At 45.7% G+C, this 22,177-nt stretch overlaps 1 protein-coding gene across 2 annotated transcripts in view; it reads left to right on the top strand.

Annotated features, from left to right (window-relative positions):
* Positions 1–55: 55 nt before the first annotated feature.
* NOC2L (NOC2 like nucleolar associated transcriptional repressor) overlaps positions 56–22,177 on the top strand; it is a 75,648-nt gene continuing 53,526 nt past the window's right edge. For both annotated transcript variants that reach the window (XM_066636970.1, XM_066636969.1), the window contains exons 1-10: positions 56–128; positions 1,777–1,956; positions 6,653–6,824; positions 7,405–7,518; positions 8,104–8,224; positions 10,408–10,498; positions 15,958–16,036; positions 17,138–17,248; positions 17,899–18,012; positions 18,994–19,182. In XM_066636970.1, coding sequence (XP_066493067.1) covers positions 100–128; positions 1,777–1,956; positions 6,653–6,824; positions 7,405–7,518; positions 8,104–8,224; positions 10,408–10,498; positions 15,958–16,036; positions 17,138–17,248; positions 17,899–18,012; positions 18,994–19,182 — 1,200 coding nt within the window. In that variant the 5' untranslated portion in view covers positions 56–99. The remainder of the gene's footprint in view (positions 129–1,776; positions 1,957–6,652; positions 6,825–7,404; positions 7,519–8,103; positions 8,225–10,407; positions 10,499–15,957; positions 16,037–17,137; positions 17,249–17,898; positions 18,013–18,993; positions 19,183–22,177) is intronic.

Raw genomic sequence — 22,177 nt, 5'->3', positions numbered from 1 at the left:
ACCTGGGCGGGCTCCCCGGGATCTGCTCTGGTTACTGTTGCATTGTGGGAGAGGAAGTCAGCAGAACACGTTGTTGCAACTGGGAGCTGCTGCAGCTGCATGGCAGGCATGGCCTCTGCTGGCAAGAGGTGAGGAGCTTTGCAAGGGGGGGGGCTTGCAAGGGGATCAGGGGGAAGAGCCCCTCTGGGTGCATCAGGTCTGGAGCTGCCCTTGCAGGACCACCCCCTGGCTACTTTCCTTGCAGTCAGGACAAGGCAATGCTGTCCCAAGAGGATCAGAAGAATGAGCACTGTGTCCCATTTAAAGATTAATTATGGGTTCAATGTTGTGTTGTTGTTGTTGTTGTTGTTTTTTGTGTAGGTTTTGGATGAGGTCCACTGAAATTGGGAGAGTTAGGATAGACAAAAGAAAATATTTCTTTACCCAGCATGGAGTTAGTCTGTGGAACTCCTTGCCACAGGATGTGGCGAAGGCATCTGGCCTGGATGCCTTTAAAAGGGGACTGGACACATTTCTGGAGGAAAAGTCCATCATGGGTTACAAACCTTCTTGCATGTGCAACCTCCTGATTTTAGGAGTAGGCTGCCTCTGATTGCCAGGATGCAAGTTGTGTCTGCTGTCTAGTGCAGTGTTTCTCAAACTGTGGGTCAGGACCCACCAGGTGGGTCGCAAGCCAATTTCAGGTGGGTCCCCATTCATTTCAATATTTTATTTTTAATATATTAGACTTAGATGCTGCCATGGTATGTGACTGCATTTGGGGAAATATTACAAATCTGTGCTTTGAACAGGCTATTATGTATATGCTTTTAACAATGATAATCAGTGGGACTTACTCCTGGATAATTGTGGGTAGGATTGTGAAAAATTTCCCTGCTTGATGATGTAACTTCTGGTCATGACATCACTTTTGGTGGGTCCTGACAGATTCTCATTCTAAAAAAGTGGGTCCCAGTGCTAAAAGTGTGAGAACCACTGGTCTGGTGTGTTCCCTGAAGCATTTGGTGGGCCACTATGGGATTAAGGAAGCTGGCCTAGAAGGGCCTTTGGCCTGATCCAGAGGGCTCTTCTACTATTACTACTAACAGTATTTATATACAGCTTTTTAACAGAAGTTCACAAAGCGGTTTACAGAGAAAATCAAACAAACAACTAATGGCTACCTGTCCCAAAAGGGCTCACAATCTAAAAGGATGTAAAAGAACACCAGCAGACAGTCACTAGAAAAGACAGTGCTGGGGAGAGGAGGGCCAGTTACTCTTCCCCCCCCAAATAAAAAACAAGCACCCACTTAAAAAGTGCCTCTTACCCAATTAGCAATTTGGGAAAGAGTAAATGCTAAGTATTACATCTTCAGCTGTTTAGTTTCCACTCTTTGTGCTGGTGATGGATACTAGAGGACCTACTTTGTACATGTGAGGTCACTAGTTCAGTTACTGACATCTCCAGTTACAGCATCTTGAATAGCCTGGCTGGGAAGACTTCTCTATCCCCTAGCCCTAAAAGAGCTATTAAATAGGTAAAGCAATAAAGAAATCTTTGGGGTAAGAGCCACAACTCTGGGACATTGCTTGTGATTTGCATGTCCTGCATTCCATCTTTGCCAAACTAGGTCCAATAAGGAGCCTCGTATCTTGTGAAAGTTTTACCATCCAGGCTGGATTAGATGAACCCGGAGGCTTGTGGTCGGCTCATGCAAGGCAGCTCCCAAATTCTGTCTTGTTTTCAAACCAGAGTTTACTCTCCTAACTCTTCCTCCCTTTTCTCTCTAACCAGAAAACTTGCTGACCTGAGCGTTGACGAGTTCCTGACGTCCCAGTTTGATTCCGAAGTGGATGGTGACTCTGAAGAGGATGCTTTCAATTCTGGAGGGGGAGAGATGAGAAGGAAGCCGAGCCAGAATGGGCAGACCTCGGGGAAGAAAAAGGCAGCACTCGAATCTAAACCTGCAGACAAGTAAGAGAAATATCTCACTTGAGAAAATGGAGAATGTGAACCTCTCGTTCTGCTGGTAGCTCTCAGAGATTGTTCTGTGAAAGTTTGACATTCTTTGACTGCTTCTCAGGGGTTCGGTCAAGCAGGTCAGAAATGGCACAGGACAGCTTACCCACTATCATCTTTTTGGCTGCTATGCACAGACACAGGGGAATTTGGAATGCATTTTAGAGAATGCACCTAGTCTATGCAGAGCTATGGTGAAACCCTATAGATCTGGCTGTCAGGGGCCCCAAGAAGTGGGGAGGGGTCTTAGGCTCCTGTCAGCAGCTGAGGTCCCCACCAATATAGGCTCAGTAGCCAATGTGGGACTTCCCAGGTCACACCCATCTGGCTGCTGTCCCTTTTCTTCCCCTAGACCTCACATCAAAGACAGGGAGAGCATCAACTCTTTCCTCTAGGCCAGTATTCTCAAACTTTTTAGCATCGGGACCCACTTTTAAAAATGGCAATTTGTGAGGATTGTCGTATACTTGGTCTCGGGTCTCGCTCCCAGGGTTTTGGGGTGCTCAGAGTTGTCGGTTCTGAACCCTAGAGCCCTCAAAGATCCCTTTTCGGTAGTACTGCCTCCACCCTGTAAGAGCCAGGTGTCTCAGTCCAGGGGTACTGAGACCCTCTAGGCTTAACTATATCCCTTGTAGTCACTGAGCACTTTCTTTACTTAAAGTCTCAGTCCTCAAGTTACTAGTCCACAATGAGGATTTTTGGTAGCTTGCTGAAAGGCTAGGCAGGATTCTGAACCTTTGTCCCCAACAGATAATGAACCAACATGGTAAAAGGATTTTTACTTTATTAAGTACATAGGGTTACAAAAAGTTACAAAAAGCAGCAAATGCTAGAGGCATAAAAACTTCTAGGAAACCTATCAGGATAAAACAACAAAGCTAACTGGCTAACTCTATTATTCTCTAACTCTCACCTGGGTCAGCTTGTTTTGTAGATCCTCAGGTCAGTTACCTAAGAGGCCACATGGTCCTGTCGGGGCAGGATGTGTACCCACCACCTTTTCCACCAAGAGACAAAGACCAAAGACCCTGTCCTATGGAAGTGGGCTGGATGCTCGCCCTCTCAGCTCTTCCTTCCCCCCTGGAGATCTACAGCTGCATTCCATCCTTGATGGGCGTCTTTCTGGCTGCCTAGGTGCTACATTATCACCTTCCATTGAGTTGTAAATTCCTAGCAGCTAGGACTGCAAGCCCCTTGCAAGCCCCTTCTGTGTTACTGGGTTACTTTGGTTCAGGCTTTGCAGTGCTACTAGGCCTGAACTGCACATATTCATGACAAGGACCTACCAAAAGTGATGTCATGATCAGAAGTGACGTCATCAGGCAGGAAAATTTTTAACATCTCCCATACGATCGAATCAGTTAAGCAAGCAAGCAAGTAAGTAAATTAAAAGTTTACAGTAAGTTTAAAACTATTTAAAATAAAGAGGCTCCTCTAACCCTCCCAATCATTTGCTGATCTGTTTAAAAAAAATCCCTAAACATCTCAAAGGCTGCAGTCCTATCCACATTTAAATAGAATGCATATTGAAATAAATGGGGACCCACTTAGTGGGTCCCAACCCACAATTTGAGAAAAACTGCTCTAGGCCAGCCTCTTAGGATGCTGGAGTCTCCCTTTCAGTCTGCTTCTAGCCAGCCAGCCCATTCTAATCTCTGGCCCACTCAGTGGCGTCACTAGGGTTCGCATCACGCAGCGCGGGATGCTAGTGTGTCACCCCCCATGCAGTGGGTGGGGCAACACCCCAAGTGGTGGGCGTGGTGATGTACCATCTCTCTGCCCCCACTGGTTTTTTGGCTGTACCTTTTGGTAGAACAAAGATAGAACACATTCTGCATGAAATTATGCATTGATTGATATATAACATGATGGTATTATTCCTCCAAACTGTAATTTTGGTCACTAGTGGTGTCGCACACACCCCCCCCCCCCCGGTGTTAACTTACTAACACCTTATTGCAGCAGTTCTCAAACTTTTAGCACTGGGACCCACTTTTTAGAATGACAATCTGTCCAAGACCCACCAGAAGTGATGTCATGGTGGAAGTGACATCATCAGGCAAATTAAAATAAGTATAAATAATTAAAGTAAAGCAAATAATTAAATAAGCAGAAGCCAGCCCTTGTCCACCAAGTGAATTTCCTCTGTAACCTGCCTGCAATAACACGCCCCCTCCAAAACCAGTAAGGTTTTCAACCCTACCCAGTGCCCAGTTCCATTTAAGAACTTCTGTTTAAACCAGATCACTGTCAGGATCCACCTGGCTTTGAAAGCCTCAAAAAGGTTCACCTTATCAGCTGAAGCCTCTGTTTTGATCCTTTTTAGTGGTGGTGGTGGGGGGGAGGCTACATTCTGGAGCACTTGTTTAGTTCCAGGTGCATAGGATCAGGACCATTCTGGTAGCCTTGCACTCTCTGTCACCTGAGCTTCCACACCAGCCAGGGCACGTTTGCTTACTCGTGAGTAAACGCAATCATGAGGCTTAGTTTCACTTTCCATAGGGCTCAATGCGTTCCATGGCCTTTCCCAGTTTGAAGAGACACTTGGCCAACAGTCTGAGGCAAAGAGGCAAAGAAGGAAGACCCGTAGCCAGGGAGACAGACCAGGGACAGACTGCACTTGCTCCCGGTGTGGGATTGTCACTCCCAAATCGGCCTTTTCAGCCACACTAGACGCTATTCCAAAACCACCTTTCAGAGCGCGATACCAGAGTCTTTCGAGACTGAAGGTTGCCAACATCCAACAATACGTTCATCTGCTTGGAGGGAGGGACTTCCTTCTCAGTTGTTTTTGAGGGCTGCATTCATTGGATCAGGATCATTCTGGTGTTGTTGGATTCCTCTCAGCCTGCCCTTTCTGACGGACTAAGGCAAGTTCGCCTACTCACAAGTAAATGCGCGATACGACTCACTTTCACTTTCCATAGGGATCCATGCATTTTTTGTTCTCCAGCCTTTTGGCCATAACTTTTGATACAAAGGAGATATTTCACTTTAGTTTTTTGAATTGCATTCAGCTGGAAATTCCGCATCCAACGGGATATAATATGATGGGGTTACTCCTAACCACTGCAATTTTAGCATGTCACCCCCCAGTGCGCGTCACCCCCCTGTGTGCGTCACCCGGTGCAGCCTGCACCCTCCACACACCCCTAGTGACGCCACTGGGCCCACTCCTTATATTCTCCTGATCTTGGCTGGTCTCTCACCCCCTCACCGGTCTCTCACCCCCTCCTTCCTGGACGTACACTTGGCCCTGGGTTTACCATGCAGGCTGCTCCCTGAGGCAAGTAAGTCTGGCACCAGACCCTGGCCTGTGTCTTGTACAAACGGAGCATCTGTACTAGAACAGAGGTAAGCAGAGCGGAAGTTAGGATCTGCCTTCCGATCACTGGATGATTTTCAGTAGGTCAACAGGGGCTTCTCATTCCCAAATGTTAGTAGAAACAGCATAAGAAAAGCTCTGCTGGATCAGGCCAAGAGCCCATCTAGTCCAGCTTTCCTGTATCTCAAAGGGACCTACCAGATGCCTCTGGATGCACACAAGAGACTTGTATCTTGTTGCCACGTCCTTGCGTCTGGCACTCAGAGAGCGGCTGCTTTTAAAACCTGGAGGTTGCATCTAGTCATCATAACTTGTAACCTATGATGGACATTCCTTCCATAAATTTCAAAGGCATCTAGGCCAGGCACCATCACAATTTCCTGTGGCAAGGAGTTCTACAGATGAGGAAACCACTGGGTAAAGACATGTTTCCTTTTGTCTGCTCTCTCACCAGATAATTTTGGTAGATGTCCCTTGGTTCTGGTGTTCTGCAAGAGGGAAAAGAACTTCCCTGTATCCACACTAGCCATGAGGCTTCCCTTGCCAAATTAAAGTCTTTGCTCCATACCCACTCGGATGTGGTAGGGGGTTTGTTCTGCCCTCGGAAGGCACCATCTTGCATCTGACTTCAGTTGGTGGGCCTCAGTGTTCTAGGGCAGGGGTGTCCAAACTTTTTGGCAGGAGGGCCGCATCATCTCTCTGACACTGTGTTGGGGGCCGATTAAAAAAATTAATTTACATTTAAAATGTGAGTAAATTTACATAAATGAATATATTAGAGAAGGAACTTATATGAATGAGTGAAGGTCTTGTGATAAAAGACCTTACGCAAAGCAAGGTCGGCCTTTCCTTTGCCGCCACTGCTGTTTCACAGATGTGAAACAGCAAGCAGTTGAAGGGAGCCCTTGGCCCGCAGCTCGCACAAGAGGTCAAACAGTTGACCTTCACATTTCAGAGTAGTCATGTTCAGCATGACTGGAGCTGGAGCATGAGCTCCAGTGAATCTCTGGAGGGCCAGAGGTTCATTGGAGACTGGGGGCTCCCCGTGGGCTGGATTAGCCGTCCCCGAGGACTGCAAATGGCTCGTTCTAGGGTAAAACAAAGTAGATCCACACACCTGTTCCTGCTCCTAAACTCCATCCAGAATCCTTTGCAGCAGTGGGCAAGGATTCAATGGCAGTTGCTGTGGAGTTGCTTTGGCTTGGGAAAGGTAGGGTATAAATTTCTTAAATAAGTAACTAAATAAATAAGTCAGGCTGTAGAAAAGTTGCCTCGGTGATAGAAAACTTGCTGGCTTTACAGTTTAAATTCTTCCCCTTCCATTAGGAAAACAAAGAAGGGGAAGGCTTCAGAACACAAAGACCAGCTCTCTCGGCTGAAGGCACGAGATCCAGAGTTCTATAAATTTTTGGAAGAAAATGACCGTACGCTGCTTAATTTTGATGACTCTGATAGCGATGACGAAGAGGAACTTCACACATTACCGGAAAAACTGGAGGTACACTAGCTGGATTGTTGTTGTGTGTATTCAGTGGTGTAGCTATCGGGGGTGCAATGCACTAGGTTTGGAAGGGAGCCTCACAGCAGTGTGCGAGGGGCCCCTCCCCTTCGGAGCCCCTCGCACACTGCAGTGAGGCTTCCTTCCAAACCTAGTGCTTTGCATCCCCGACAGCTACGCCACTCTGTGTACTGAACTTTTGCAAATCACCTTCTGTTAATAGCAACTCATAGCGTTGGTTTGGTTTGGTCTACAGTGGGTTCTTTGGTTTGGTTTGCCAAAGCTTACATATTTGTCTTGTGCCCTAAGACTGCAGTCCAGTGCATGCCTACCTGGGCATAAGCCCCTTTGAATTCACTGGAGTTTACTTCTAAGTAGACAGGCTTAGGCTTGCTCTATTAAACTTCTTTTGTGTTTCCTTTCACAGAGAGATTAACTCTAAGGTTCCTTGAAGAGCTCTAGTATTTTATTCCATACCTTTGCTTTTCAGCCCAATGTGGCTTCTAGAGCAGTTCACAGTTATAATTCATTTCACAGTTGTCTTGTTTACGCTTGGAATCCTTTTGAAAAATGTCCATAGGAAGCAAGCGATGATGATGATGACGACGACGAAGAAGGACCTGCCAAACGAAAAAAGCTTGAGTTTGTATCTGTGACCTTAAAGATGGTGGAACATTGGAAAACAGCTGCAGAGGCAAGAAATTGAGCTGGGTTTTGGGGAGGGGAAAAAAGTTGACTTTTTAGGTGCTAGGAGTCATGTTGCTTAGATTGCCCTTGCTAACTCAGCCAAGATGTGGCTCTCCAGGTGTTAACTAACTAGCCAAAACTGGAGAGAGCTGGGAAATTTCCTTATTTGTCCTTGAGAACCTAATTCTTTAACTATGTGTGAAGATGTTCCCTCATTCTTTTTTAAAAAAAAAATGGGCCAGTGATGTTGTTGCTGTTCCTCAGGTTGAAAACCTCTCGCAACTTTTCTTAGGAAGTAAAACAGTGCACTATTGGATATTTGCAAAACTGACATATAGAATGGGCCAACCAGGGTGGTGTTGATGGCAGCAAATAACCCCACAGCCTCATCCACTTTAAATGAATAATGTAAAACAAAAAAAAGATAGCAGTGAGGATTATACTGCTTCATTTGTCTACGTTTAACATAATAATGTCAGTGCTTGACTTCTAGAATGTCCTGGGGAATTTTCTTCTTTGTCCCCCACAAATAGCTTCCAGCCCAAATTAAAAATGGCAGTATTTTTTTTTCTTATGTTGCATTCTTTTTCAGAAGCATTTGTCTCCCAGGCTTTTCCGGGACATCACCCAGGGTTTCAAAGCCTGTGTGGTGACAGCCAAAGGAGAAGCTGTAGGGCCAGATCCCAGCAAGTTCAAAGTGACTGACAGCACAGGTGAGCCTGCAGGAGCAGATAATGGTAGCTGACCTTTGCATCCCATGGAATCATGTGGGTTGGGGCATGTTCCATGCAAGGAAAATTAGCATTTGGGGTGTTTCAGTTTAGGAAAAAATGCCACTAAGATGGAACTTGACCCAGGTTTATAGAACCATGCATTATATGGAGAAAGCACCTTTTCCCATGCTACTAAAAAGGGGTTATTAATTTGCAGACAGATGCTATAATGGGGTATATGGTGGGTAATTGGAAAAATTCAGCAGCTTTGTCTTATTTCATGTTGGTGTACTAAGAACTGAGACAACACTACTTGGCCTCAGATTAATTTACTGTAGAACTTATATCAGATTGCTGGCAAACACATTTGTAGAGTATGTATACCATTTTCAAATGTGGCAAATAAAGTCCATTGACTTTATTTTCCAAGGTTTGGAAATGATATATTTTTTGTAGATTGTGAGCACTTTTGGGACAGGGAGCCATTAGTTGTTTGATTTTTCTCAACAAGAAAGTCCACAAAGCGGTTTACAGAAAAGCGATATATAAATACTGTTATTAATAATAATAATATTTCTGCACCACATCCAACGGTACTTAATTCTTTTCTCTATTGTAATGATTGTATGGGTGTACATAAAAAGCTACTTTCTGCTGTGTCAGACCTTTGGTCCATCTTGTTCAATATTATCTGACTTTAGCTGGTAGTGGCCTCCACATTTTCAAACTGGTGTTTCCCAACCTTTCCTGGAGCTGCCAGAAGTTGAACCCAGGACCTTATGCGTGCAAAGCATAGCCTCTAAGTGTTGGCCTTATCCCTACATTAATTCTCCCACCCTGGGCTATGCAGAAGCCATTCCAGCAGGGGGTGCCAAAGTGGCATCAATTTATGTCTTGGATCCCAAGATGCGGGTTTTTCACTGTCACCTTATTTAAGCAAATACCTTGCAAGGTAGCTGTTTGTGTAGATATCCCAACGTTCAAGCGACCAAAATTCTTGATTTCATAGGTGTAAATGTTAGCGTCGGGGGTGCGTGAATCGATTAGACATTTTCAAGTTGGTGATTATTTCTTCTAATGATGCAGTTTTCAAATAAATGAAATTGTGTTAGATGATTTACAGCTGAAGCCAAGCGCAACTAGCATGAAAACATGCAAAGCTATCTTGTACTGTTAAGTCCCTCTAACCCAGTATTCTCTACTCTAATGAGCAGTCTGGGAAAGACGGTCATTTTAATTGAATTTTAGGGAGCGGCTGTAAAACAGAGCTTGAGCCTTTTCTTCTCTGCAAGCAGAAGGTCCCAGATTCCTGGCAGTATCTCCAGGTAAGGTTGGGAAAGACCCTTGTCTGAAACTCTGGAGAGATGCTGCCTGTCAGTGTTGGTGATCCCGAAACAGAGGGACCAACTTCCTCACTGCATTAAAGCCTTCTCCTCTGATCAGTTGAAGCCTTGTTCCCTATTTTCCCACACCCTCTTTCACCACTGCATTGCACTATTCGTTTTTTTAAGATTGCCATGAGGACTAGAAACTTATTTTAAAAAGTTAAGCTCAGACTTGTTTTCAGGAACTGGAGTCTGTGCCTGGTGCCAAATTCATTGCAGGATGTCTGAGATATCTTGCCTTTCTTTTATGGTAGCCTATATGGGATTCCCAGATCTACTTAGCTTCTAGAAAGTGGCTATGTCTTGTGCCTTCAAATCATAGCGATGGGATCTATACACTCCTGTGCCATGGGAAATAAAGCTGGCCCTCGGTATCCACAGGGGATCTGTTCCCAGACACCCCCCCTTGGATACTGAAACTTGCGGATAATTGAATCTGCAGGTGGGGGGCATCACCTGCATCTAGGAGGTGGTCTGCACGGCCTCCCCAAGCTTCAAAAGGCCTCCTGGAGGCCTCAGTGCATTCGGAGTCCTCTAGGAGGCCTTCTGAGGTGTGAGAAGGCTGCACATGACCTCCCCATGCCTCAGACCACTTTCTAGATGCAGCTGGAAGATTCTCCTTGTGACCCTCCTGATATAAGTCAGGATCTGTGTTGGGTCAAATCTGCAGGCTCTGAAACCGTAGTTGACTGACCTGTATTTTCTGCCTAGTATATGCCGTAACTGGGTAGACCTTAATGGCAGGAAAGCTTGACGTCCAGTCACCCCAGTAACTGTTCCTTCTTTCCTCCTGCTTAGTGTTCAACACACTGGTCTCCTTCTGTATTCGTGACCTCTTCGGCTTGCTGCAAAAACTGCTTCAGGTGAAAGCTGCAAAAAAGAAAACCAAGTAAGTTTTTTAAAAAAAAGTTTGAAATGTATTCATTTAATAATAATTTGTCCTGCTCGCTCCCTTCAAATGGAGACATACAAGGGAATGTAGGGGAAAATGGCAATAAAGACCACAATTAACCAAAATACATTATAAAAGCATTGGAAAAAGCAGACCCCATCAATAGAAAACATTGGCACAGCAGCAGAATAACCTCTTAGGAACAGGATAAAACTGAACCCTAATGTAAGCAGGTTTTTAGCGATAGTCCAAGTGCCTACAGAGAGCAGAGAGGCAGCCATCCTCTGGAATCAGGGCGTTCCTCACTTGGGGCATTGCTGCAGAGGAGGTCCTTCTGTGGCACCACCAATGAGAATGCATAAGAGGCTCCCACCAGACTGCCGAGTGTCTCACAAACTGCAGGCTGTCTCGTTCGAGATGAGACGGCCTTCCGATTCTTTGATCACAGGCTGTTTAGAACTTTCAAGCTGATGTCTTGATACTCGTAAAAAGAGCCCTCTTGGGTAAGGCCAAGGGGACACATAGTCCAGCTTCCTGTAGCTCACAGTGGCCCACCAGATGCCTCGAAGTACGCACAAGACAACCAGGCATCCACATGCTGTTGCCACTCAGAGGTAGGCTGCCTGTGAAACCCAGAGGTTATGCAAAGTCATCATGACTTGTAACCTGTGGGTGACTTTTTCTCCATAGATCTGTCTAATCCCCCTGACGGCTAGGCCAAAGTACCATCACTACATCCTACAGCAAAGAAGTCCATAGATTACCTGTGCTTGTTGATGCTTCTGAGCAGTCTTTGGGGCCGCCCTGTGTAAAAGCGTGTTTCTGTAATCTAGTCTTGATGCACCCAGTGCCTGGATAACCACACCATTTGTTTTTATCTTCACTTATCCAGGCATTTACAGCCTGCTGTTCTGCCCCCATAGTAGCTCCCAAGGAGGCTTACAAGTGTTTACTCCCTTTAAAAATTAAACACCAACACAACATCAAAAATATTAATTCTATTTTTATCCTGCTTTTATCCTGAAGGCACCCATGGTGTAAATATTAAAAATGGAGACTGTTAAAATCAAACTTCTAAAAAATACAAAATTAACGTTGAAAGCGTATAAATATTTAAAGCAGCCAGCAGAAGGCAGAGCACGCAAAAGGCCATAGTATGCATTGAAAACAAATTCCGGGACCCTCTTAACACAATAAAAACTGATATTAAGATCAAGGACCTGCCAAGCTACAAGTGGGGTAAATACCAATGTCAGGGTGAGCTAAAAAAGGTTTTTGCTGGGTGATACAAAACCATCACTGGGTCTCTTTAGGGAGAAGGGCAGGATAGAAATAAAGTTTATCATCATCATCATCATCATCATCATCATCATCATCATCAGTGAGTAGTGATCCTGACTGGGACTAGAGTGCTGTTCCTGGATGTGAATTTTCCCCTGCGTGTGATGTAATGTTGATGACCCTGTAAAAATCTCCAGGCTTCCTTTCTGTCATCACTGGGAAATAGATGCTGATTCTTGGGGAATCCAGGTCAACCTTGGACTGTTGGCAGCCCTACCAGTGAGGGGGCTGAACAAGGCTCCAGGGGAGGAAGGGAGCAGCTCCTGATTTTGTTCTGTTTACAAAGCTTCACTTTCCTAAAGTGTCATCATACAGTAGATCCTGCCTTCAGCTCCATGGGTAGTTTATAACTCATCTTGAGTCATTTAATTATAGCAATATTTTTTTTATAACTCATCTTGAGTCATTTAATTATAGCAATATTTTTCTTGTGCCAATGCAAAAAAACAACAACAAAAAAAACCCCAAGGTGCTGTACACGTGGCATTAAAGTACAGGCAGCAATACCTGTAGAGGCACATAGACAGTCACATAATCTTCAGCTCATTCCTGAGTTTTTTCCTCCCCCTTTCACAATCCTCCCAGTTCCAGGGTCATTATGTATAAAACTGGTTGAAGCTCTATTTAGGATGGGCAACAGGAGAGCTTTCCTCAAAGCGACACGTTGTTAGTCTGTGGGATTCGCCACCACAAGATGTAGTGATGGCCATCACCTTGGATGGCTTTATAAGAGGATTGGGCAAAACCATAGAGTCTGTTAATGGCAACTAGTCGTGATGGCTCTGTGGAACCATATTCAGGACCAGTATAACTTTGAACACCAGTTGCAGGGGAACAGTGGCAGGAGAGATGCATCTCTTTCTTTGTAATTACAAGCGCCTGAGGTTCTAGACCACATTCCATGCAAGTTTAATATCCCTGACGTTTCATCCTCACCTGTGAAGGATATCATCAAAGGTAAAAAGAAAAAAAATTAAAAGCTGGTAAGCACTAAAAATCCACAGGACCTAAAATAGAATACTAAATGTAGGTTATAAGAACAAGAGACCCTCTGGATCAGGCCAAAGGCCCATCTAGTCCAGCTTTTTGTATCTCACAGCGGCCCACCAAATGCCCCATGGAGCACACAAGACTCCATGCGTCCTGGTGCTCTCCCCTGCATCTGGCAATCAGAGGCAGCCTGCCTCTAAAGCCAAGAGCTTGCACATACCTACTGTGACTTGTAACCCGTAATGAACTTCTCCAGAAATTAGAGCATCAAAACTACTAGCCAGAGCTCCCAAGATGGAAGCGATAGTTAGTTTTTGGGGTGGGGTGGGAGGGCTGGCAGTGCCAATATGCTCTTTCATCAGTGTACGCTCTTTAAAGCAAATGAAAAATTCACCACGGTGAATCTTCACATTTAGCAGACTTTCAGCATTAACAAATACCCCGTTCTCCTGCATTAGGGCCCAATCCTATCCAACTTTCCAGCACTGATTGCAGCCTCAGTGCAGTCTTGATGTAAGAAAACAAACCTTCCCTTACCTTGAGGAGACCTCTGTAACTACTCCCCACTACTGCATGCTGTGCCCATTGGCACAGATGCACCCGCACTGGAAAGTTGGCTAGGAGTGGGCCCAACCCTGTTAAAATAAGGGTACACTGTGATGACATGTGAAATGCTTTGAGTGTTCAAATGCTACTCAGGTCAGAATTATATTTGCACCCTCCACATCAAGGAACAAGCAGGAATATGTGAACTCTCTGGGCCTGTTTTGGCTCAAGAATGTGGTTTATCCCAGCAGGGATTTGACATTTTAAGAGGAGAAGTTGGTGGAAGGATGTAAGGGTTTTTTTTTTAATCTCTTAAACGTTTTGGCTTGACCGAAAATGCCCCAAAGTGTCAGGCCCCAGTTCCTAATGCTTGAGAAGTGAGAGCTATTCAGGGGTGACCCGTCAACGCTGAACCTGCAGGTCAGAGAGAGAGAATGAAGGCAAACAGCTGGGACAGCGCGGGTACAATTAATCCCTTGTTTCTTGCCGTAGGCGTCCTCTCTCGTATTTTCTGATGCTGCCATCTGATCTGGCTAGGATTGTGGGCAGTGATGGGGAGAGAGGTTGTGCTTTGTCAGAACAGCTTCCGCACATGATCTTGGTTCCCAGTGATCTAACCTTAAGCTTTCAGTTTTGGCAAGCATCCTGAGTTAAATGAGGTCAGGCTGGCTTTAGAGGCCTCCCATCCAGGCAGAGCGACTAGTTAAGAGTTTAGCTCTGTCCGAAAATAATCAGGTTTCAGTTAAGCCTGGATTTGCTGGCTGGTGCCTGTTGCCCAGTTCCCTGTCTGTAAAATGGAAATAACCTTCAGCCTGATACTATGTGCTGGTGGGGCGTGTGCAGTCACCAGCACTACTTGGCATTGGGCCTCCATTCTGGCAGGACGTGGAAGATGAGCACCCAGCACTAAGTATCCTCACCACTTGACAGGGAGGTTTTTTGGGGCAGGAGGAAGGTGGGAAGGGAGTGGAACTGAGGCACGTGGGCCAGAGGGTGGATTGGGCCCAGGAGGGGGCTGGGGAAGGCAGCAGAAGCTGCCACTGAATCCTATATCCCTCCCAAGCTGCAGAAACTGACATGGTTCTCCTTGGTTCTGTGCCAGTTCAAGGGCTGGTGCAGATCCAAGAAGGCCCATTGGGGCTGCTGGAGCTCTACACAGAGTAAAGGAATCAATGTTCCCTTAGGAAAGGAATCAAGGTTCCCAAGGAAACCTCCAGCAGCTAACTTGGCCCCACAGACTACAGTGGCAGCCATTTTGGTGCCACTGTACTGCAGAGTGGCAGGGAAGTATAGGATTGGGCCCAATCCTATCTCCACAGACTGTTGTGAAATCATAATGTTGGCAGCCTTCAGTCTCGAAAGACTCTGGTATCACGCTCTGAAAGGTGGTTCTGGAACAGCGTCTAGTGTGACTGAAAAGGCCAATTCGGGAGTGACAGTCCCTTCCACACTGGGAGCAAGTGCAGTCTGTCCCTGGTCTGTCTCCCTGGCTATGGGCCTTCCTTCTTTGCCTCTTTGCCTCAGACTGTTGGCCAAGTGTCTCTTCAAACTGGGAAAGGCCATGCTGCACAGCCTGCCTCCAAGCGGGCCGCTCAGAAATCAACAATTGTTGTGAAATCAACAATTGAAATATACTGCTCACCTTCACTGTATAACAGGTTTGCACATATTGAAAGCTGCTAAACAAATTGGCATTCTTGCCAGATAAACCCAGAGCCTTGAGGCGTGAATGTGTTATGCAGATGTGGCATATTTATATAGTTTTCATATCTAGAGAGAGGAAAGGAAATAGAATTCTCCACTGAGCACTGGAAGTCTGAATAGCTCTACTATGAAATGTAGCTTTTCACTGCGTACAAGTGTACACTCTTCAATCCATTAGGACTAGAAACCTGCTTTTTTAACAGTACAGTGGAAGACCACAGTTCCCAGAATACTGTTGCCTTCACCTGCTTCTTCTGTGGTTGTCTGGTGCCTTGTATGTAGCAGTGTGTGCTGAGACTGCCAGTGCCTGAATTATATAGAGGGGGGGCCCCCATATCCACGGATCCCTTATTCACAGTTTAACTTATCTGTGGATCAGGTCCACCTCCCGCATGTGCCCCCTCTGGAGGCAAGAGGAGTTCTGCTTCCTTGCCTCTGGAGGGTCTTCTGAGCCTGGCAGACGGTGAAACCCTGCAGAGACCACGTGTGTCCACCTTTGGCCTCTGCCAGGCTCAGACTGACTCTTAGAATTAAAAAAAAAATCACTTCTGGTTGTTTAAAAAAAAACAAAAAAAACCAGGTTGCTTTTTTAAAAAAAACTAGAAGTTGCTTTTTTTTTTTTTAACTCTAAGAGTTAGTCTGAGTCTGGTGGGTGGGTGGACGCGCATGGCCTCTGCTGGGGTCTGCCCGCAGCCTCTGCCAGGTTCAGAAGACCCTTTGGAGGCCCCTGGCTTCTGGAGGGAGGGGTGTTCCTTCATATCCGTGGTTTCACTTAACCGCAGGGAGTTCCAGAACGGAACCCCCATGGATACAGTGGCATGCCTGTTGTGTACTGCACGTTAGCCTGCTAAATGCCCCCTTTTTTTGTTCTCTAGAATGACGGTGCCTTCCTCCAGTCCACTCTGGGGCAAGCTACGCCTAGACATCAAAACACATCTTGGCTGCAATATTCAGGTAAAATCCTGTACTAGTTCAGACAGCCTATCCCAAACCCCCTCGCCTCTGGCATTTGTCTGCCTTGGAGCGCTGGCAGCCCTTACCTGTCACCCTTGAAAAAGTTTTTAATGGAGATATTGAGCAGAGTTGGAATTTATTATTATTTTGAATACAGGTCTGTAGATCAGGAATGCCCAGAGAATAAGACCAGGCTCGACCTGTGGAGCAGTAGCCAATTTCTGGTGGGCAGTCGAACCCCTGTTTGTTATTGAGATTCTTGCAAAAAATTTTAGACCACAGGCAAAATTTAGACCACAGAGGTAACATTTGAGGGTAGGAGAAGGGGTTAAAATACATATTTGCTGTATTCAAAGGCATCGCTTTTTCAGGACAGTAAATATGATCACCATATTCCTGTACCCTCAAAATGTTCCATCTGTCATCACTTTGGGTCTGATCCAACAAGGCACTGCTTTTGATCTCCGGAGGGCTTGTAATTTAGGACTCATCAGTGGAACTTGGGGATTTGGGTGCAAATTATTAGAGGATTATCTAACAAAGGCTGCAATCCTAACCACACTTTCCTGAGAGTAAGCCCCATTGAACAAAATAGGACTTACTTCTGAGTAGACCTGGTTAGGCTTGTGCCCAAAATCAGATTTGGGTCATAGCCATGGTTTGTGCGCCTCTTTCTTGGTTCAGACACCATGTCAAGCTGTGGTTAGGAAAGCTCGGTTATGGTTTGACAGGATGTCTGAACGGCCAAACCGGTTTGAGATTTGAGTGAGAAGTCAGAATTGCAACCGTGGTTTGTGCTAGCTGTGGTTCGCTACGGTCTGTCATAGTTCTGGTCATAGTTTGGCTTCTGAGGGCTGCTGCACTTAGAGAACGGAGTGCTGAGTGGATAGCAAATGCAAGCAGATAACTTTGTTTTGTCTATATTTGGATGCTCAAACCCTGGTTTGGGTTCTAAACCAGTGAGGACACAGTATGGTGTGTGACTTGAGCCTGAATGTGTGTATCACTAGCAGGTTTTAGATGCGTTCACAAGCTAGGAAGTCTGCAGCCCTGGGGTCTCTCCAAGACTTTAATGCTGCCCTCCCTTCTGCTGTTTTTCAGCTTTTGTCATGTCTCACAGAAGCTTCGGTGGCAGCTGCTGTTCTCCAGCACATCAACTCCATTGTGCCTTATTACCTGACTTTCCCAAAGCAGTTGCGGATGCTACTCAAGGTCAGTTCAGTGCGGTCATTAGTTTGCAGAGGATGCAACAGACCTACCTTGCAGGGAACTCTATAAAAGTAATTGGCCCAAAGAAACAGCTACAAGCCTATTTGCCCGTGTGCGCCAGCATGAGTCTGTTGTGGCCAGTTGACAACCCTGGAAATTAGCAAGGAGGAACTTGGGCGATATAAATTCTTGATCCTTGGTCATGAAGTGCTTTTAAAGGAGCTCCTTGAGCTGGACATGAATGCTAGCCTATGGCCAGTGCAGTTGCTGGAAGATTGGTTTACAAGGGAGTTGGGCAGGGTGGAGAAAGATGGTCTGTGATGCAGGACCGACTGAAGCTCTTCTGGTGCCTGTGGAAGGGTGGCATATACTACTCTTCCTCCTGTTCCAGTGCTTGCTTGATTTGAAGAGGAAGCGAGGAGCAGAGGAGAGCAGTGGCCTAGAACATCCCAGGACACTCTGGCTCACCACTCTCTTCTGCTCTACACTTCTGCTCTTTTCAGATCAAGTAAGTGTGGGAAGAGGTGGACATGGTGCCTTGCTAAATCGCTGCCCGAAGTAACTGCCTTGTGAATGGGATGGTCCTCTTTAGGTCCAGTGGAAGCCAAGGAAGGGTGACCTAATAAGTGTTTCTTGCCATTTTTTTCCCCCAGCAAGTTATCAATCTTTGGAGTACAGGCGAAGAAACTGTAAGGGTGTTGGCTTTTCTGGTACTCAACAAAATCTGCCGGCACAAGAAGGATGTCTACTTGAACCCGGTCCTCAAGGTAAGGTGGTAGTGGTGGTGGTGGATACTGCATGGAACTATCTTCTATTGAGTCTGACTTTTGGTCATTCTGGCTTAGCCTTGCCAACACTAACTGGCAGTAGCTCTTCAAGGGTTCAGGTGGAGATCTTTCTTTTCCAACCTTTCTTAGAGTTGCTGCCAGGGATTGAACCTGAAGCCGCCTGAATACATACCATAGGGCTGTGACCCCCTCCTATCTGTGCTTGGTTGTTTCTACCTTTCTCTCTGGGTAAAAACCGCTTAAGCAGGGGCAGTGTACAAACATACATACTCAAATTCTGTGCCAATTTAGATCTGACTTTGGAATAAAATCTGCAAATATTATGCAACACGCCTTGAGTATTTTGCACAGCTAGCCGCTTCTTCAAAGACTTAGATTTTGCTATGAGCAGAATTTTTTTTTTTTAACAAGGAATGGAATTGCATTGGCTGGGTTCACCCTACGCTTCCTAGTTAAGGAAGCTGCCTGGAGATTTTGCACTGTCTGAATTCACAATTTCAGATTAGCCTGCTAACCAAGACCAGCAACCAGGGTTTGAGGTGAGTTTGCAAACTGTGGTTGCTTGTTAACCTGGGTTTGCTTGGTGTCCGATTTAAGAAAAATTCTAACTGCTGCTGTTGCTCCACCTCTTCACCAAGATGCATTGAGGGCACAATCCTAACCAACTGTCCAGCTCTCACTGACGTGAGAGCAACACAGCTCCAAAGTAAGGGAACAAACATTCCCTTACCTTGAGGAGGCCGCCGTGACTGCCCCCCCAACTGCAGGATGCATCACATGACCCATTGGCTCAGCTGTGTCAGTGCTGGAAAGTTGTTTAGAATTTGGGCCTTAGTCTACATATTTTAAATTAAAACACAGCGATGGCAGTTGTCACCTGTCTCTGAATCCTGCTGTACGTGTTGAAGAGTGGCAGTGTAAAATAAACATATTCTGCTTCTGTTTTTCCCTGCCCTTCAGCAAATGTACATTTCCTATGTGAAGAATTCCAGATTCACCTCCCCCAATGCCCTCCCCATGATCAACTTCATGCAGCGGACTCTGACAGAGATGTACTCCCTTGACACTCAGATCTCCTATCAGCACGCTTTCATGTATATCCGCCAACTTGCCATCCACCTGCGGAGCGCCATGACGATAAAGAAGAAGGTGAGTGTGTGTGTATGCCCAGGCTTGTTCTGCATTGGAAGTTCCTACCAGGTGTGATAGCTAGGACCTCCGTATTCCAAAGCAGTATATTTCTGACAACCACTTGCTGCAGCCAGGTCCTCATTTTCATTCCCTCCTCTGTGAGTCATTAAGAACGTGGATTTAGTTCAGGTCCATCAACGTGTGCTTGGGTTGTAAGCTCACTCCCGATGCACATTTCTAATAACTGAGTTGGTAACTGGTTCAGGGCCCAATCCTGTCAAATTTTCCAGCACTATTACAGCCGCAGTGCAGCCCCAAAGTAAGGGAGCAAATGTTCCCATACCTTAAGGCAGGGGTCTGTAAACTCTTCAGCCAAAGGGCGGCATCAAATATCTGGCACAGTGTCGAGGGCCAGAAAAAAATTAAAGGCAAAATTTAAATATAGAGATGGAATGTAGATGAATGAATAAATGAATGGGCTCAAATGTCCAGGACTTCTCCAAGCACAAACACAGCCCAAGAAATAAAGCACGCACTTAAATGGACCCCATTCCCCCACCCCACAAGCACAACTCTGGTTGTGTTTGGTCAACTGGGCCAGAGGCTCTCAGGGGATCAGAGGCTGGCTGTGGGCCGGATAGAGGCTCGCCGCAGGCCGCATCTGGCCCCCAGGCCGGGGTTTGGAGACCCCTGCCTTAAGGAGACTTCTGTGACTGCTGCCCCACCACAAGATGCAGTGCATGCCCCATTGGCACAGCTGCACCAGCACTGGAAAATTGGATAGGCTTGGGCCCTCAGACATTTTGCATCAGTTTTGAACCAATTTAGATACTATTTGTGCAGACCAATGTGAAGCAGATTGCAATGGCGTGCTACCAAATGAATACAATAACTATTTAACTTGAAAGCAAAGAATATGCACCCAGACATAAGCACACTATTCAATATATATAACTTTAAAATCTGTTTATTTTTTTAACAGCGAAAAACACATTTAAGGCAAATAAAGTGTCCATCGTGCTTTTGAAAGCCGCATGCTTGGTTATTGAAACACTTGTTTTTAACTGGTTAATTGCATTTTGTGTTGACGAGGTTCAGTTTTCATTCAGGGTCTGGTTCAGATCACTGGAAAAATGTTCCCTAAAATGGTTTGGGTCTGACCCCCTGCTTGTTAGGTTCCAGAGATGCCAGAACTCTGAATTCTGTGGACTTTGGGCTCATCCAGCAGAAAAGTTTTTATATATGCTTTCAAGCACACACAGCGTTGTGTGCTCTTGTGAGCCTTGTACCAAGATTTCCCCAGTGCCACCCAGAAGGATGTAATCCACTGAACAGTTCTAGTGTGATTGCACTTATGTAGGAAACAGGTCTGCTCTTTTTCCAAGACAGAGTTTTTCAGACTTTCCATAATGCATGTATAAGGCAATATGAGTCAGAAAACATAATTTTCTTATGAAAGCACCAGCTATTCTTTGGGCCAGTTGTCCTTGCCTGTACTTTTTCCCTCGATATTTTCTCTTGAAGTGGGATTCACTGTTTGACATTTGAGCAGACTTGCTCCACGTGGGGAAGCTGGACAGAAACAGCTTGGGGGGCGCACCAGTTGGCTGAATAGTTTAGAAAACTTCAGGCAGCTTTCTGATTTTAAAAAATGAAAAGCATGGTTAACTATGGAGAAACCAGGACCTCCCGTTCTAGTGGCTCCTTTCTCTTGCAAGGTGTTTGTACAGCTGGGCTTAACACGGCTTGACGGAGAGTCAGGATGGGACGAGAAATGTCTTTTTGCTAATGATGTGACTGAAGCAGGAAAGCAAGGCCTTGTGTTCTAGCGTCTTTAGTGCCTTGGAAAGTGGGGCTACTTTTTTTCTGTCTGGGTCTCTAGCATGGGGAAGGATGAGATGACCCACGAGACAGTTGTGTGGTGTTTTTCTCTTCTCTCTGTTGTGCTACCTTGTGGTGGTACGAAATCTGGATTTCATCTTATTACCAAAAGCCTGCCTATGGTAAAGAAGATTAGGGAGTCTCCCCATACATATTTTCCTGTCTCCATTCTAGCGACAGCTTCAGCTTGTCGTTACCCAATTTTTATCGACTGTGACCTGGTCCCCCCATCACTCGTTATCTCTAAAGCTTTTTTTTTTGGAGGAGGAGGAGGGAAGGCAGATAATTCTTCCCTCTCTCCATCCCCACATTGGGTTTCATCCTGTCTGATTTGGACTAATCTGAGACAAATTGCTAATCCTTCTTTATTAGTGTTTTAAAGTCAACAAAACTGACATAGATTAGCAGTTCGGTTACACCCTGACGTTTGCAGGGCTTGGCTGCTGCGTTGATCCTGCCTCCCCAGAAAGGTGCTCAGACATTAAAGATAAGCTGAATAGAGATGATTGAAGTCTAGGTCTTTAATTGGATCTACTTGGCTTCTCGTACCCTCAGCCGCAAGCCAGACAGCACCCAAATCCAGTTAGTTCCATGATAGGAGAGATGTTTCAGAACAGGGTGGTTAGAATCTAATCTCCATTGGTCCTCCCCTCCCCGGCCAACATAAATCTCAACAATGCATCAAGTTTATAGCAGAATGACTGTGGAGATGGAAGGTGCAAGAGCTACGATCGTTCTTGGAGCTTTCATACAGTGTTTGAAGGGTGCAAAGTATATCGCCTACATAATAATCTGAAACTCAGTCCTGTCTGTCCTGTTTTGTGTTCACCTGTCTGATTTTTCACATCCAAAGAGATCCACAGGTGAGAAGTGCTGAATTCTCACCCCTGCTTGCAGTTGGTCAGCCATATTCATTTCCCTCTTACCTTAGCTTCAGTACTGCAAATGAACTGGATTCGAAGAACAGTGAATGTGGGAAGCTGCTTCTTAACAGAGTCAGACTTTTCATCCGTTTAGCTCAGTATTGCCAACATAGGCTGGCAGTGTTTCTCCAGCACTTTAGACAAGGCTACTTACTATCCCAGTCCTACCTGGAGATTGTGCCCTGAACCTGGGACCTTTTGCGTTCAGA

This window comes from Tiliqua scincoides, chromosome 9 (genome assembly GCF_035046505.1).
Source record: "Tiliqua scincoides isolate rTilSci1 chromosome 9, rTilSci1.hap2, whole genome shotgun sequence".
Lineage (NCBI taxonomy): Eukaryota > Metazoa > Chordata > Lepidosauria > Squamata > Scincidae > Tiliqua > Tiliqua scincoides.
Note: the sequence above shows the minus strand (reverse complement) of the source record. Positions and strands in the feature narration are given on the sequence as shown.